This window comes from Babylonia areolata, chromosome 14 (genome assembly GCF_041734735.1).
Source record: "Babylonia areolata isolate BAREFJ2019XMU chromosome 14, ASM4173473v1, whole genome shotgun sequence".
Lineage (NCBI taxonomy): Eukaryota > Metazoa > Mollusca > Gastropoda > Neogastropoda > Buccinidae > Babylonia > Babylonia areolata.
The window spans coordinates 34,546,176-34,558,966 of record NC_134889.1 but is presented as its reverse complement, the minus strand read 5'-3'; the positions used below and the strand labels follow the sequence as shown (position 1 = coordinate 34,558,966).

At 48.8% G+C, this 12,791-nt stretch overlaps 1 protein-coding gene across 2 annotated transcripts in view; it reads right to left on the bottom strand.

Moving 5' to 3' along the window:
- Positions 1–11,756, bottom strand: part of LOC143289600 (uncharacterized) — a 39,461-nt gene extending 27,705 nt beyond the window's left edge. For both annotated transcript variants that reach the window (XM_076598636.1, XM_076598637.1), the window contains exons 1-5: positions 11,625–11,756; positions 8,493–8,596; positions 5,686–5,818; positions 4,298–4,461; positions 3,035–3,194 (exon numbers count right to left, since the gene is read on the bottom strand). In XM_076598636.1, the coding sequence (XP_076454751.1) occupies positions 3,035–3,194; positions 4,298–4,461; positions 5,686–5,818; positions 8,493–8,596; positions 11,625–11,724 (661 nt within the window). In that variant the 5' untranslated portion in view covers positions 11,725–11,756. The remainder of the gene's footprint in view (positions 1–3,034; positions 3,195–4,297; positions 4,462–5,685; positions 5,819–8,492; positions 8,597–11,624) is intronic.
- Between the last annotated feature and the right edge of the window lie 1,035 nt (positions 11,757–12,791).

The following is a 12,791-nucleotide window of genomic DNA, read 5'->3' as shown; positions in this document are numbered from 1 at the left end:
TGTCCTCTGCTGTGCTGTGCTGTGCTGTGCTGTGCTGTGCTGTGCTGTGCTACGCTGCACCGCAATGCGTTGCGTTGCAATAAACTGCTCTGTATTGTAGTGTATTGCATTGCTTTGTATTGCATTGTATTGTGTGTGTGTGTGTGTGTGTGTGTGTGTGTGTGTGTGTGCTGTGCCGAACTACCATCCGCAATGCAATACGTCTTTAATGAAGCGCTCTGTAACACAGAGCAATTAGTTGTGCTGTGTTGTGCCTCGCTATGCTGTGCTGTGCTGCGCTGTGCTGTGTTGTGCTGTGCTGTCCTGCGTTGTGTTGTGTTGTGCTGTGCTGTCCTGAGTTGTTGTGTTGTGTTGTGCTGTCCTGCGTTGCGTTGCGTTGCGTTGTGCTGTGCTGCGTTGTGTTGTGTTGTGTTGTGCTGTGCTGTGCTGTGCTGTCCTGAGTTGTGTTGTGTTGTGCTGTGCTGCGCTGTCCTGCGTTGTGTTGTGCTGTGCTGTGCTGTGCTGTCCTGCGTTGTGCTGTGTTGTGTTGTGTTGTGCTGTCCTGAGTTGTGCTGTGCTGTCCTGAGTTGTGTTGTGCTGTGCTGTGCTGTCCTGCGTTGTGTTGTGTTGTGCTATGCTGTCCTGCGTTGTGTTGTGTTGTGCTGTGCTGTGCTGTGCTGTGCTGCGTTGTGTTGTGCTGTGCTGTGCTGTGCTGCGTTGTGTTGTGCTGTGCTGCGTTGTGTTGTGCTGTGCTGTGCTGTGTTGTGCTGTTACTGCGTTGTGTTGTGCTGTGCTGTCCTGCGTTGTGTTGTCCTGCGTTGTGTTGTGTTGTGTTGTCCTGTCCTGCATTGTGTTGTTCTGTCCCATGTTGCACTGTGTTGTCCTGTGTTGCGTTGTGTTGTGCTGTGCTGTGCTGTGCTGTGCTGTCCTGCGTTGTGCTGTGCTGTGCTGTGTCGTGTTGTGCTGTCCTGCGTTGTGCTGTGCTGTCCTGCGTTGTGCTGTGCTGTGCTGTGCTGTGCTGCGTTGTGCTGTGCTGTGCTGTGTCGTGCTGTGCTGTGCTGTCCTGCGTTGTGCTGTGCTGTGCTGTGTCGTGTTGTGCTGTGCTGTCCTGCATTGTGTTGTGCTGTGCTGTGCTGCGCTGCGTTGTGCTGTGCTGTCCTGCGTTGTGCTGTGCTGTGTTGTGCTGTCCTGCGTTGTGCTGTGCTGTGCTGTCCTGCGTTGTGCTGTGCTGTGCTGTGCTGTCCTGCGTTGTGCTGTGCTGTGCTGTGTTGTGCTGTGCTGTCCTGCGTTGTGCTGTGCTGTGCTGTGTCGTGTTGTGCTGTGCTGTCCTGCATTGTGTTGTGTTGTGCTGTGCTGTGCTGCGTTGTGCTGTGCTGTGCTGTCCTGCGTTGTGTTGTGTTGTGCTGTCCTGTCCTGCATTGTTTTGTGCTGTGCTGTGCTGCGTTGTGCTGTGCTGTGCTGTCCTGCGTTGTGTTGTGTTGTGCTGTCCTGTCCTGCATTGTGTTGTGCTGTGCTGTGCTGTCCTGCGTTGTGCTGTGCTGTGCTGTCCTGCATTGCATTGTGTTGTGCTGTGCTGTGCTGCATTGTGTTGTGTTGTGCTGTGCTGTCCTGCATTGTGTTGTGTTGTGTTGTGCTGTCCTGTGTTGTGTTGTGTTGTGCTGTGCTGCATTGTGTTGTGTTGTGCTGTCCTGTCCTGCGTTGTGTTGTGCTGTGCTGTCCTGCGTTGTGTTGTGCTGTGCTGTGCTGCATTGTGTTGTGTTGTGCTGTGCTGTCCTGCATTGTGTTGTGTTGTGCTGTGCTGTCCTGCGTTGTGTTGTGTTGTGCTGTCCTGTCCTGCGTTGTGTTGTGTTGTGCTGTCCTGAGTTGTGTTGTGCTGTGCTGTGCTGTGTTGTGTTGTGTTGTGCTGTCCTGCGTTGTGTTGTGCTGTGCTGTCCTGTGTTGTGTTGTGCTGTGCTGTCCTGCGTTGTGTTGTGTTGTGCTGTCCTGTGTTGTGTTGTGCTGTGCTGTCCTGCGTTGTGTTGTGTTGTGCTGTCCTGCGTTGTGTTGTGTTGTGCTGTCCTGTCCTGTGTTGTGTTGTGTTGTGCTGTCCTGCGTTGTGTTGTGTTGTGCTGTCCTGCGTTGTGTTGTGTTGTGCTGTCCTGCGTTGTGTTGTGCTGTCCTGCGTTGTGCTGTGCTGTCCTGCGTTGTGTTGTGCTGTCCTGCGTTGTGTTGTGCTGCGCTGTGCTGTCCTGCGATGCGCTGTGCTGTGCTGTGCTGTGTCGTGTTGTGCTGTGCTGTACTGTCCTGTGTTGTGCTGTGCTGTCCTGCGATGCACTGTGTTGCGCTGTGCTGTGTTGCACTGTGCCGTGCCATGCTGTGCTGTGTCACGCTGTGCTGTGCTGTGCTGTACTGTCCTGCGAGGCGCTGTGCTGTGCTGTGTCGTGTTGTGCTTCACTGTACTGTCCTGCACTGTGCTATGCTGTGCTGTCATATGCTGTGCAATGCTGTGCCGCACTGTGCTGTGCTGTGCTGTCCTATGCTGTGCACTGTGCTGTGCTGTGCTGTCCTATGCTGTGCCGCACTGTGCTGTGCTGTGCTGTCCTATGCTGTGCAATGCCGTGCCGCACTGTGCTGTGCTGTGCTGTCCTATGCTGTGCAATGCTGTGCCGTGCTGTGCTGTCCTATGCTGTGCCGCACTGTGCTGTGCTGTGCTGTCCTATGCTGTGCAATGCTGTGCCGCACTGTGCTGTGCTGTGCTGTCCTATGCTGTGCAATGCTGTGCCGCACTGTGCTGTGCTGTGCTGTCCTATGCTGTGCCGCACTGTGCTGTGCTGTGCTGTGCTGTCCTATGCTGTGCAATGCTGTGCCGCACTGTGCTGTGCTGTGCTGTCCTATGCTGTGCAATGCTGTGCCGCACTGTGCTGTGCTGTGCTGTCCTATGCTGTGCAATGCTGTGCCGCACTGTGCTGTGCTGTGCTGTCCTATGCTGTGCAATGCTGTGCCGCACTGTGCTGTGCTGCGCTGTCCTATGCTGTGCAATGCTGTGCCGCACTGTGCAGCTCTGTACTGTACGCACCGTCGCAGGTGCTGATCTGAATCTGGGTCAGGATGGAGAGGATGGAGGAGAACTGGGTCAAGGTGAACACGTGCGAGCAGTGCGGGCTGGAGGACACGGCGGTCAGCTCTGCCAGGTCATAGCTGTCCACCCCGATGGCAAAAACCGTGCTGCCCCTGTCCTGCGCATGACGATGGACGATGACGACGACGATGACAATAAAAACAACAAAGGTAACAACAACAATGACAACAAGAACACGAAACAACAATAACAATGACGACAACAATGACAGTGACAACGACAATGACAACAACAATGACAACGGGAATGGTGACAACAACGATAATGACAACAACAACGACACTGACAACAACAGTGACAAGGGGAATAACAACGTCAATGACAACAACTTAAATGACAACAACAACGGGAATTGCAACAACAACGACATGACAACAACAACGACGACAACAATGACATCAACAACAATGACAACAACAATGACGGCGACGACAATGACAACAACGACAACATCAATGACAACAACAATGACGGCGACGACAATGACAACAACAACAACAATGACAACAACAATGACGGCGACGACAATAACAACAACGACAACGGGAATGACCACAACAAGGCAACGACAATAACAACGACAACACTTATGACAGTGACGACAACGACAATGACAACAACGACAACACTTATGACAGTGACGACAACGACAATGACAACAACGACAACACTTATCACAGTGACGACAACGACAATGACAACAACACTAATGACAATGACAACGACAAGAATGACAACTACAACAATAATGTCAGAAACAACAATGACAACGACAACGACGACAACAACAACGACAATAATCACAACAACAACCATGACGACGGCAACAACAACAACAACAACAAAAAGAGTAACATAGCTGTGTGTTCACATTTGGTTCCAAGTGGCTTCTGCTGTGAGCGCATGTGAATCGGGTGGTATTTTAAAGAAACAGGAACTTATTCACACGCGTACACATGTACACACACGCCAATGGGTACACACACACACACACACACACACAAGCACACCCGCCCACCCACCCACAAACACACACACACACACAAACACACGCACACACACAAGCACACCCACCTACGAACACACGCACACACAAGCACACCCGCCCACCCACCCACAAACACACACACACACAAACACACGCACACACACAAGCACACCCACCTACGAACACACACACACACACACACACACACACACTTTCAGAACCACAGCCGAGGTCACCGTGGCGGCAGGGTCAAAGGACATTCCGTCGGTGATGAGAATGACCACTTTTTTGGCGTCAGAGCGCGCGCCATTGGTGACGTCATACAACGTCACCGCCGCTCGATCCAGTGCGTCATTGGTCTGGGTACCCCCACCCACTGAAAACAAAAAAATGTCACCATGTGATCCAAGCTTCTTATTGATGTGTACGGTCGAAACATAAAATTGTCACGCCCGATTAACGACTCTCAGAGCAAACATAAAACGCCACCAGCTCATTTTGATGAACCAATCTGACAGACGTGTAATGATGAAACAAAAAATGTCACAGCCGAAGAACAATTCAAACAGATGTGAAAAAAATAAAACATAAAATTTCCCCCACCCCCTTGCACTCAACTGCTCCCCCCCCCTCCCCCGGCCCCCCCCCCCCCACCCCATGCCCTAAACTGCTCCCCCCCCCAGCTTCCCCCCCCCCATGCCCTAAACTGCTTCACCCCCAGCCTCCCCCCCCCCCCCCACCCCATGCCCTCAACTGCTCCACCCCCAGCTTCCCCCCTCCCACCCCATGCCCTAAACTGCTTCACCCCCAGCCTCCCCCCCCCCCCCCATGCCCTAAACTGCTCCACCCTCAGCCTCCCCCCCCCATGCCCTAAACTGCTCCCCCCCCCCTAGCCTCGCCCCCCCACCCCATGCCCTAAACTGCTCCACCCCAACTTCCCCCCCCACCCCATGCCCTAAACTGCTTCACCCCCAGCCTCCCCCCCACCCCATGCCCTCAACTGCTCCCCCCCTCAGCCTCCCCCCCCCATGCCATCAACTGCTCCCCCCCCTAACCACCATACCCTCAACTGCTCCACCCCCAGCTTCCCCCCCCCCATGCCCTAAACTACTTCCCCCTCCGCCCACCCTCCCCCCTAACCACCATGCCCTCAACTGCTCCCCCCCAGCCTCCCTTCCCCCACCCTATACCCTAAACTGCTCCCCCCCCCCCCCCCCCCCCCAACCACCATGCCCTCAACTCAATCCCAACCGCAAGCCTTCCCCCAAACCCCCATACCCTCAACTGCTCCCCCCCCACCCTCAGCCTCCCCCACCTACCCCATGCCTTAAACTGCTTCACCCCCCTAACCACCATACCCTCAACTGCTCCCCCCCAGCGCCCCCCACCCCCCACCCCATGCCCTAAACTGCTCCCCCCTCCCCCTAACCACCATGCCCTCAACTCAGTCCCAACTGCAAGGCTTCCCCCGAACCCCGCATGCCCTCAACTGCTCCTCCTACCCCAAAGCCTTCCCACAACCTCTAAAGCCTTCCCCCATCCCAAGCCTTACCCCCTCCCCCGCCTCCCGCCTCCCCCTCCCATGCCCTCAACTGCTCACGTTTCACGGTGGTCAGCAATGCGGAACGGACATCGGCAGCGGTGCGGAAGTCGTTGAGGTCAAACTCTTCCTGCACGTGACTGCCGTACACGATGTCCGCCACGCGCACCACGTCTCCGTCCACATCCATCACCTTGGACAACAGCCACGATATGCTGGTGGTGGTGATGGTGGTGGTGGTGGTGGTGGTGGTGATGATGATGGTGGTGATGATGATGGTGGTGATGTTGATGGTGGTGATGATGATGATGATGGTGATGATGATGGTGGCGATGCTGATGGTGGCGATGCTGATGGTTATACTGCTGCTGTTATGCTGATGCTGATGATGTTGGTGATACTACTGCTGCTGACGATGGTGATGACGGTGGTGATTGTGACAATGACCACGACGACAATGACGACGATGACGATAATGATGGCTACAGTGTCGCTGAAACTACCCAGTACTATCATTCAGTTCAAATTAAAGTCAAAAACTTATTGATGGAGCGGTGGCCCAGTGGTAATGCTCCTGACTAGGAAGCCAGTGTCCACGTGTTCGAGACCTATATACAGCGACGAGGTCCGGGGTGTGGCTCGCTCCCAGCGCTAAAGAACCACAACTGTTGTCGTTTTCCGGCGTTGATCTCCCTTTTCTGTACTTGTCCGAGGAGGAAGGTGGCAGAATGGTTAAGAGACGTTCAGCTGCCAGTACAGACAGTCCGTGAGGGTGTGGGTTCGATTCCCGCCCTCTCCCCTTTCTCCCCAAGTTTGACTGGAAAATCAAACTGGGTGTGTAGTCATTCGGATGAGACGATAAACCGATAGGTCCCGTGGTGCCGCACGCACTTGGCGCACTGGAAAAGAACCCATGGCAACGAGAGTGCTGTCCTCTGGGAAAAAAAATTCTGTAAAAAGAAATCCACTCTGATAGGTACACAAATATATAAGCATGCACTCAAGGCCTGACAAAGCGCGGTTGGGGTATGCTGCAGTCAGGCCTCTGCCTTAACAGATGTGGTGTAGCGTATATGGATTCGTCCGAATGCAGTGACGTCTCCTTGAGAAACTGAAACTGAAAGTGAAACTCTCCGTGGAGATTGCTTCCCGAAGCAATGTGAAGCGATCTCTCCCCTTGGCAGAGGATCACAGCTTGAAAACCACGCTGTGGAATTGGCCATATTTCTTCTTCTTCGTCCGTGGGCTGCAGCACCTACGGTCACTCGTATGTAAAAGAGTGGGCGGGCTTTTACGTGTATGACCGTTTTTACCCCCCGCCATGTATGCAGCCATACTCCGGGGTGTGCATGCTGGGTATGTTCTTGTTTCCACAACCCACCGAACGCTGACATGGGTTTCAGGATCTTTTACGCGCATATTTGAACTTCTTGCGAATACACACGAAGGGGGTTCAGGCACAAGCATGTCTACACATAATTTATGTTGACCTGGGAGATCGGAAAAATCTCCACCTTTTACCCACCAGGCGTCGTTTCCGAGATTCGAACCCGGAATCCTCGGATTGAAAGTCCAATGCATTAACCACTCGGCTTTTGAGCCCGTCTGGCCACATTCCATGCAGTATTGGAGGGCTATCACCGTCGTTCCGTCTGACCACATTCCATGCAGTATTGGAGGGCTATCACCGTCGTTCCGTCTGGCCACATTCCATGCAGGATCAGAGGGCTAACACCATCGTTCCGTCTGGCCACATTCCATGCAGGATCGGAGGGCTAACACCGTTGTTCCGTCTGGCCACATTCCATGCAGGATCGGAGGGCTAACACCGTTGTTCCGTCTGACCACATTCCATGCAGGATCGGAGGGCTAACACCGTTGTTCCGTCTGGCCACATTCCATGCAGGATCGGAGGGCTAACACCGTTGTTCCGTCTGACCACATTCCATGCAGGATCGGAGGGCTATCACCGTCGTTCCGTATTGCTGCCTTTCTGGGTCTTTCTATGCGGAGTGGGGTGATATTCTGATACCATTGTTTTGACGTCATTGTTCCGTGGTATAACGCAGGGCTCATAATTTATTTGTTCTTGTAGGTTTTTGTTTGTTTGTTGTTTGTTTGTTTGTTCGTTTCTGCTCAGTTACATATGTGTCTGTGTGTGTGTCTGTGTGTGTTCAGTTGGAGTGGAGAAAGGAGGGACGGGGGGGAGGGGGGGGAGTGATGTACATCTTTCAGTAACATTCTGTGTGGGGGGGTGGGGGGAGGGGTTCTGGGAGAGGAGGTTCGGGGAAGGAGGGGGTCGGGGGTCGGAGAGGGGGCCTGGGGGCGAGTGGGAAAATAAGTGTGTGTATGTGTGGAGGGGGGGGGGGATAGGGAGAGACATCGCTGGAAAAATTTTAAAAAAACCCCACTGAAAATGCCAACATCAAACATCTATAACTATGGAAGGGCAAGTGCGCATGAGTGAGTATATGCGTGTGCATCACACACACACACACACACACACACACACACACAGAGATGCTGTAAGAAAAGCAACACACACTCGCACGCACACATACAGAAAGGTCACTGACTATGACGCAGCACAGCACTGTGACATAATATTACCTGATCGACGTCAGCAGTGAGTGTGTGTGTGTGTATGTGTGTGTGCGTGTGTATGTGTATGTGTGTGAGAGAGAGAGAGAGAGACAGAGAGAGAAAGAAAGAGAGAGATAGACAGACAGACACGCTAACAGACAGAGATAATGCTGTCAGGCAGATAAGCAACACAGACACACACACACACACACACACACACACACACACACACAGAGAAAGAAAGAACATTGGTTATGACGTAACGCAGCGCTATGACGTGTTACCTGCACGACGTCAGCAGCGAATGACCTCATCAGCACGAAGCTGGAAGAGGACACGCTATCAGAGCTGTCCAGAACAAACACCAAGTCCATCTTGTCGCTGCAGTCTGAAAAAGTACAGCAGACGTCAGTTTCCTGTCTGTCTCTCAAAAGAAATGATGGACGATTCTTACAGATGTGTTCGGTTGTAGCATTCAATTCAATTCAGTTCAATTCAAAATACTTTATTATCTGCTTCAACCAAAAACAGAAAATTCTCTTTAGGCTTACTTAAAATAAAATGCCCGTCAGCAAAAATCAAAGAGAAAAAAAACAACAACAACTGACACACCCTTCACTTATCACCATGCACACATCAATTATTATGTAAAAAGAAAATCATGTGGGTAAAATACCATTACATTATGATTTAGAGTGTAACAAGTTTGTGTGTGTTGCGCGTGTGTCTGTGCGTGTGCATGCATCGTTTTGTGCGTGCATAAAAATACCACGCTGATGAACAATTCTAATAGCTGTGTTTAGATAAAACATGAAATGTCAGCAACTGATGAACAATTCTGAAAGATGTGTACATAAAAAAGGTAATGCCCCTCATTGTTGTTTACATTTAATCAAATCATACAATGTCACCAGCAGTAGAACAATAGATGCAGACAGTTCAAGCATAAAATGTCACTAGCAGATGAACGCTTAAAATAGCTGAATAAAGATAAAACATACGACTGAACTGTCTTTCTCCTTGGAGACTGATTACCAAAGTAATGTAAAACGAAGTCACATTGGATCATGGCATGGAAAAAAAAAAAAAAAATTACCTTCAGCATCGGGAAAGTTCTGTACTGCAGAAATATACATAAAGTTATTGCTGGGCATTTAAATTTACCTTTAAGAGTGAAAGATATATTTTGATTTTGTGGACAGAATTATAATGTCTGAAACTGCATTGTAAAATTTTGCTTGGGACTATTACCTTTTGAAAGGAGGTGCGTTTTAATTTGTCTTTAAAAACAATAGTCAGGATTCATCAACTTTGCAGTTTAGGCCCACGTAGAGTTACAGAAGAATACGAGCATGTGATCTGTGCTTGTCCTTTGTATTCTCATTATAGTTAGGAATGTAAAAACGATTATTATCATCATCATTATTATCATCATCATCATCATTCACATCACTTTTTTTTTAGCGAACACTTTAAAAAAAACATTTTACATTATATAAGTACATACATTTACACATACAACGCGATATAAAGGAAAATTTAAAACAAGTATGCGAAAGATACACATAAGCATTGTCATCATCAATATCATCAACATTAATATATAGATAGGTATGCTTTCACTTCCTATTCCCTGATTCTATGTTCCACTTTTTTCTCATGCTTCCCTATCACCCTATCAATTGTCCACATCTACCCCTGCCCCCCCCCCCCCCCACCCAAACCCCCCCCGCCCCCCCCACCCCCCACACACACACCACGTTGAATGGATCTCTCTATCTCTATGGATCTCTCTATCTCTGACTCTCTCCATTTCATGCTTGTTTTGTGGAAGCAGATGTTTGGTAAACACATACTGTACTGTGGATAAACACATAAGCTACTGTTTACCAACTTCATGGTAGCAGCAAGGGAGCGGGTAAGGATGAACATGAACACAGCAAAGACTATAGTGGACAAAGAAAAAGAAATTGACGATAGGAAGGTAGACGTGCCAGCATTATTCAAACTTGAGTTGTTAATATTTGCTGTATAGTGTTCAAAATATATTTCTTTTTCTTAGAAGAGCAATAAAAGCTTGTTTAGCTGGGCGGACATTTTTGCAATTTACACCTGTAGATACAGAATTTAGCTAAAAGCAGAATCAGATCCATCGCTTTATCAGTTTGTAGATTTTTTTTTATATGCCAGATAAGAAAAGTTCCTCATCTATTTCAAAGTTTTCACAGTGCTGGCACTTCTTCTTGAAGGTCTGCTGCAACTGCGTCCAAAACTGGTGGACAACATTACAGTCATACAACATGTGAACAACTGACTGCTCATCTTGCTCACAAAAATCACAAATAGGAGAATCAGTTAATATTAGCAAGAACATATTACTATCATTATTATCATCACCATTATCATCATTATTATCACTGTTCTTCTTCTTGTTCTTACTACGGGGACTGATTGGTTGACTGGGCAATGCCTTAAATCTTTATCACTGAGTGCTAAATAAAGTTGCTGACCGGGTCTCCAGTCAAGAGTCTGCACAAGCACGCACACAGACTTCGCGCAAGGACAGAACGAAAAATAAGAGCCTTATTTCTTACGGGAAGAAGAGAAAAATGACTGCAGGATCCTTCAAAGACAAAAAACTAAAGTTTATAAAAAAAAACCTTTTGGGTGGTAGTTGAATCCTCTTAGTTTTGACACGACGTTTCGGACCAAAGGCCCGTTGTCAAGTGATGAGAAGAGGACAGTGTGAATAGGAAAGCCTATGTGAGGAAAGGGTGATGACATCTCACTGCTTTCTGTTTTGATGGGCCATGCACACTAAACACTTGCTGATCACCATTCAGTGCCATACGTACTCACTCACACACACACACACACCCCACACACACACACACAAATTGCATACACATATATATTGCTTCTAAAAAGAGGGATAAGAGGTAAAGGTTTTTTGTCTTATTTTCTTATTTCTTATGTGTGTACCATATATATATATATAAATGTTTATACACTTTGCAATGCAGGCATACAAGAAATGACATGTAGCATGTAATCTACCCTTCTAATCAATAATTAGGCTATTTAAAAAAAACAACAACAAAAAAACCGACACAAAATGACCCATGTAATGATATGAACCGACACATTTCGATACGAGCCACCCTGTTTTTTTGTGTTTTTTTTGTTGTTGTTGTTTTTGAGTGGCGGGTGGGGTGGGCGGTGGTGGGGGGATGCGTTCTTCTGTTTTTGTTTACCTTTGCATTATTGGGGGTGGGGGCTATACACGGAACAGGACCCTGAATTCAGGATACTAAAGATAGGAATATAGCCCAGGCAGACAAACCGATACTAAACATTACTATTTGCCAGACAGATTCTGACGACCCTTCATCCCAAGTCACATGACTGACCCTCACCGAAGTCCGTAGCATTCCCAGCAAGGGCAGTGAACTCCGCCGCGTTCCCACCAAAAGCAGACGCCCAGAGCAGCGACTGTTCCGTGACGGCACCAGGCATGGCGTCTCCGTTCAACCAAAGCAGCGACGACATCGCCGCCGCCACACCAGAGTACAGCGGTTTGCGCAGGTCCGCCCACGTGACAGACGCTGACCAATCAATGCCCAGCTCCGTGAGAAGCAGACGACAGGCAGAGGACAGGAGTGGGGACGCACAGTTTTGAGTGGCCAGGAACTGTTCTTCCTCGATCTGCACGCACATCAAATCAACGAAACTGTATTGTCTTGATTTATAAAGCGTTGCTTTCGTAACAAGTCAACTCAAAATTTATTATAAAAATTCCCCATGGAGCCACAAAAAAAAGGAGCAAAAGGCAAACAATACATCATGGCAATAATGTCGAGTGGAGTGATGGCCTTGAGGTAACGCGTCCCCCTAGGAAGCGAGAGAATCTGAGCGCGCTGGTTCGAAACACGGCCCAGCCGCCAAGCATGCACTTAGCGCGCGTAAAAGAACACACGGCAACAAAAGGGTTGTTCCTGGCAAAATTCTGTAGAAAAATCCACTTCGATAGGAAAAACAAATAAAAAAAACTTACGCAGAAAAAAATACAAAAAAAAAATGTGTGGTGCTGTAGTGTAGCGACGCGCTCTCCCTGGGGAGAGCAGCCCGAATTTCACACAGAGAATTCTGTTGTGATAAAAAGAAATACGAAAAAAAAACAACAACAAACAAACAAACAAAAATTACGAAGATAGTAAGGATAAAACCACCTCTCACATGTGTATACTCTTTGAATGCAGTACTACAAGAATGAACAAGCCCATGCCCTACTTATTTCAATATCAATATTCATAAAACTTCTAACAGACATACAGTCTTTATAAAAAAAATTTAATCAAGCAGCAGAGAGATGCACTCACTTGCCCCCTCCCCCCCCCCCCTTTTTTTTTTTAATTCAAAAAGATTTAATCATCGAAAACTCGTTCCTAAACTGTTTGTGTATTCAACAAAAAACGAAAGGAAGAAAGAAAGAAAAAGTGAAAATGTGTATGATAACCCCCCACCCACCCACACACACACACACACACACACACGCCAAGGCCTAATCATAAGGGGGAACCACC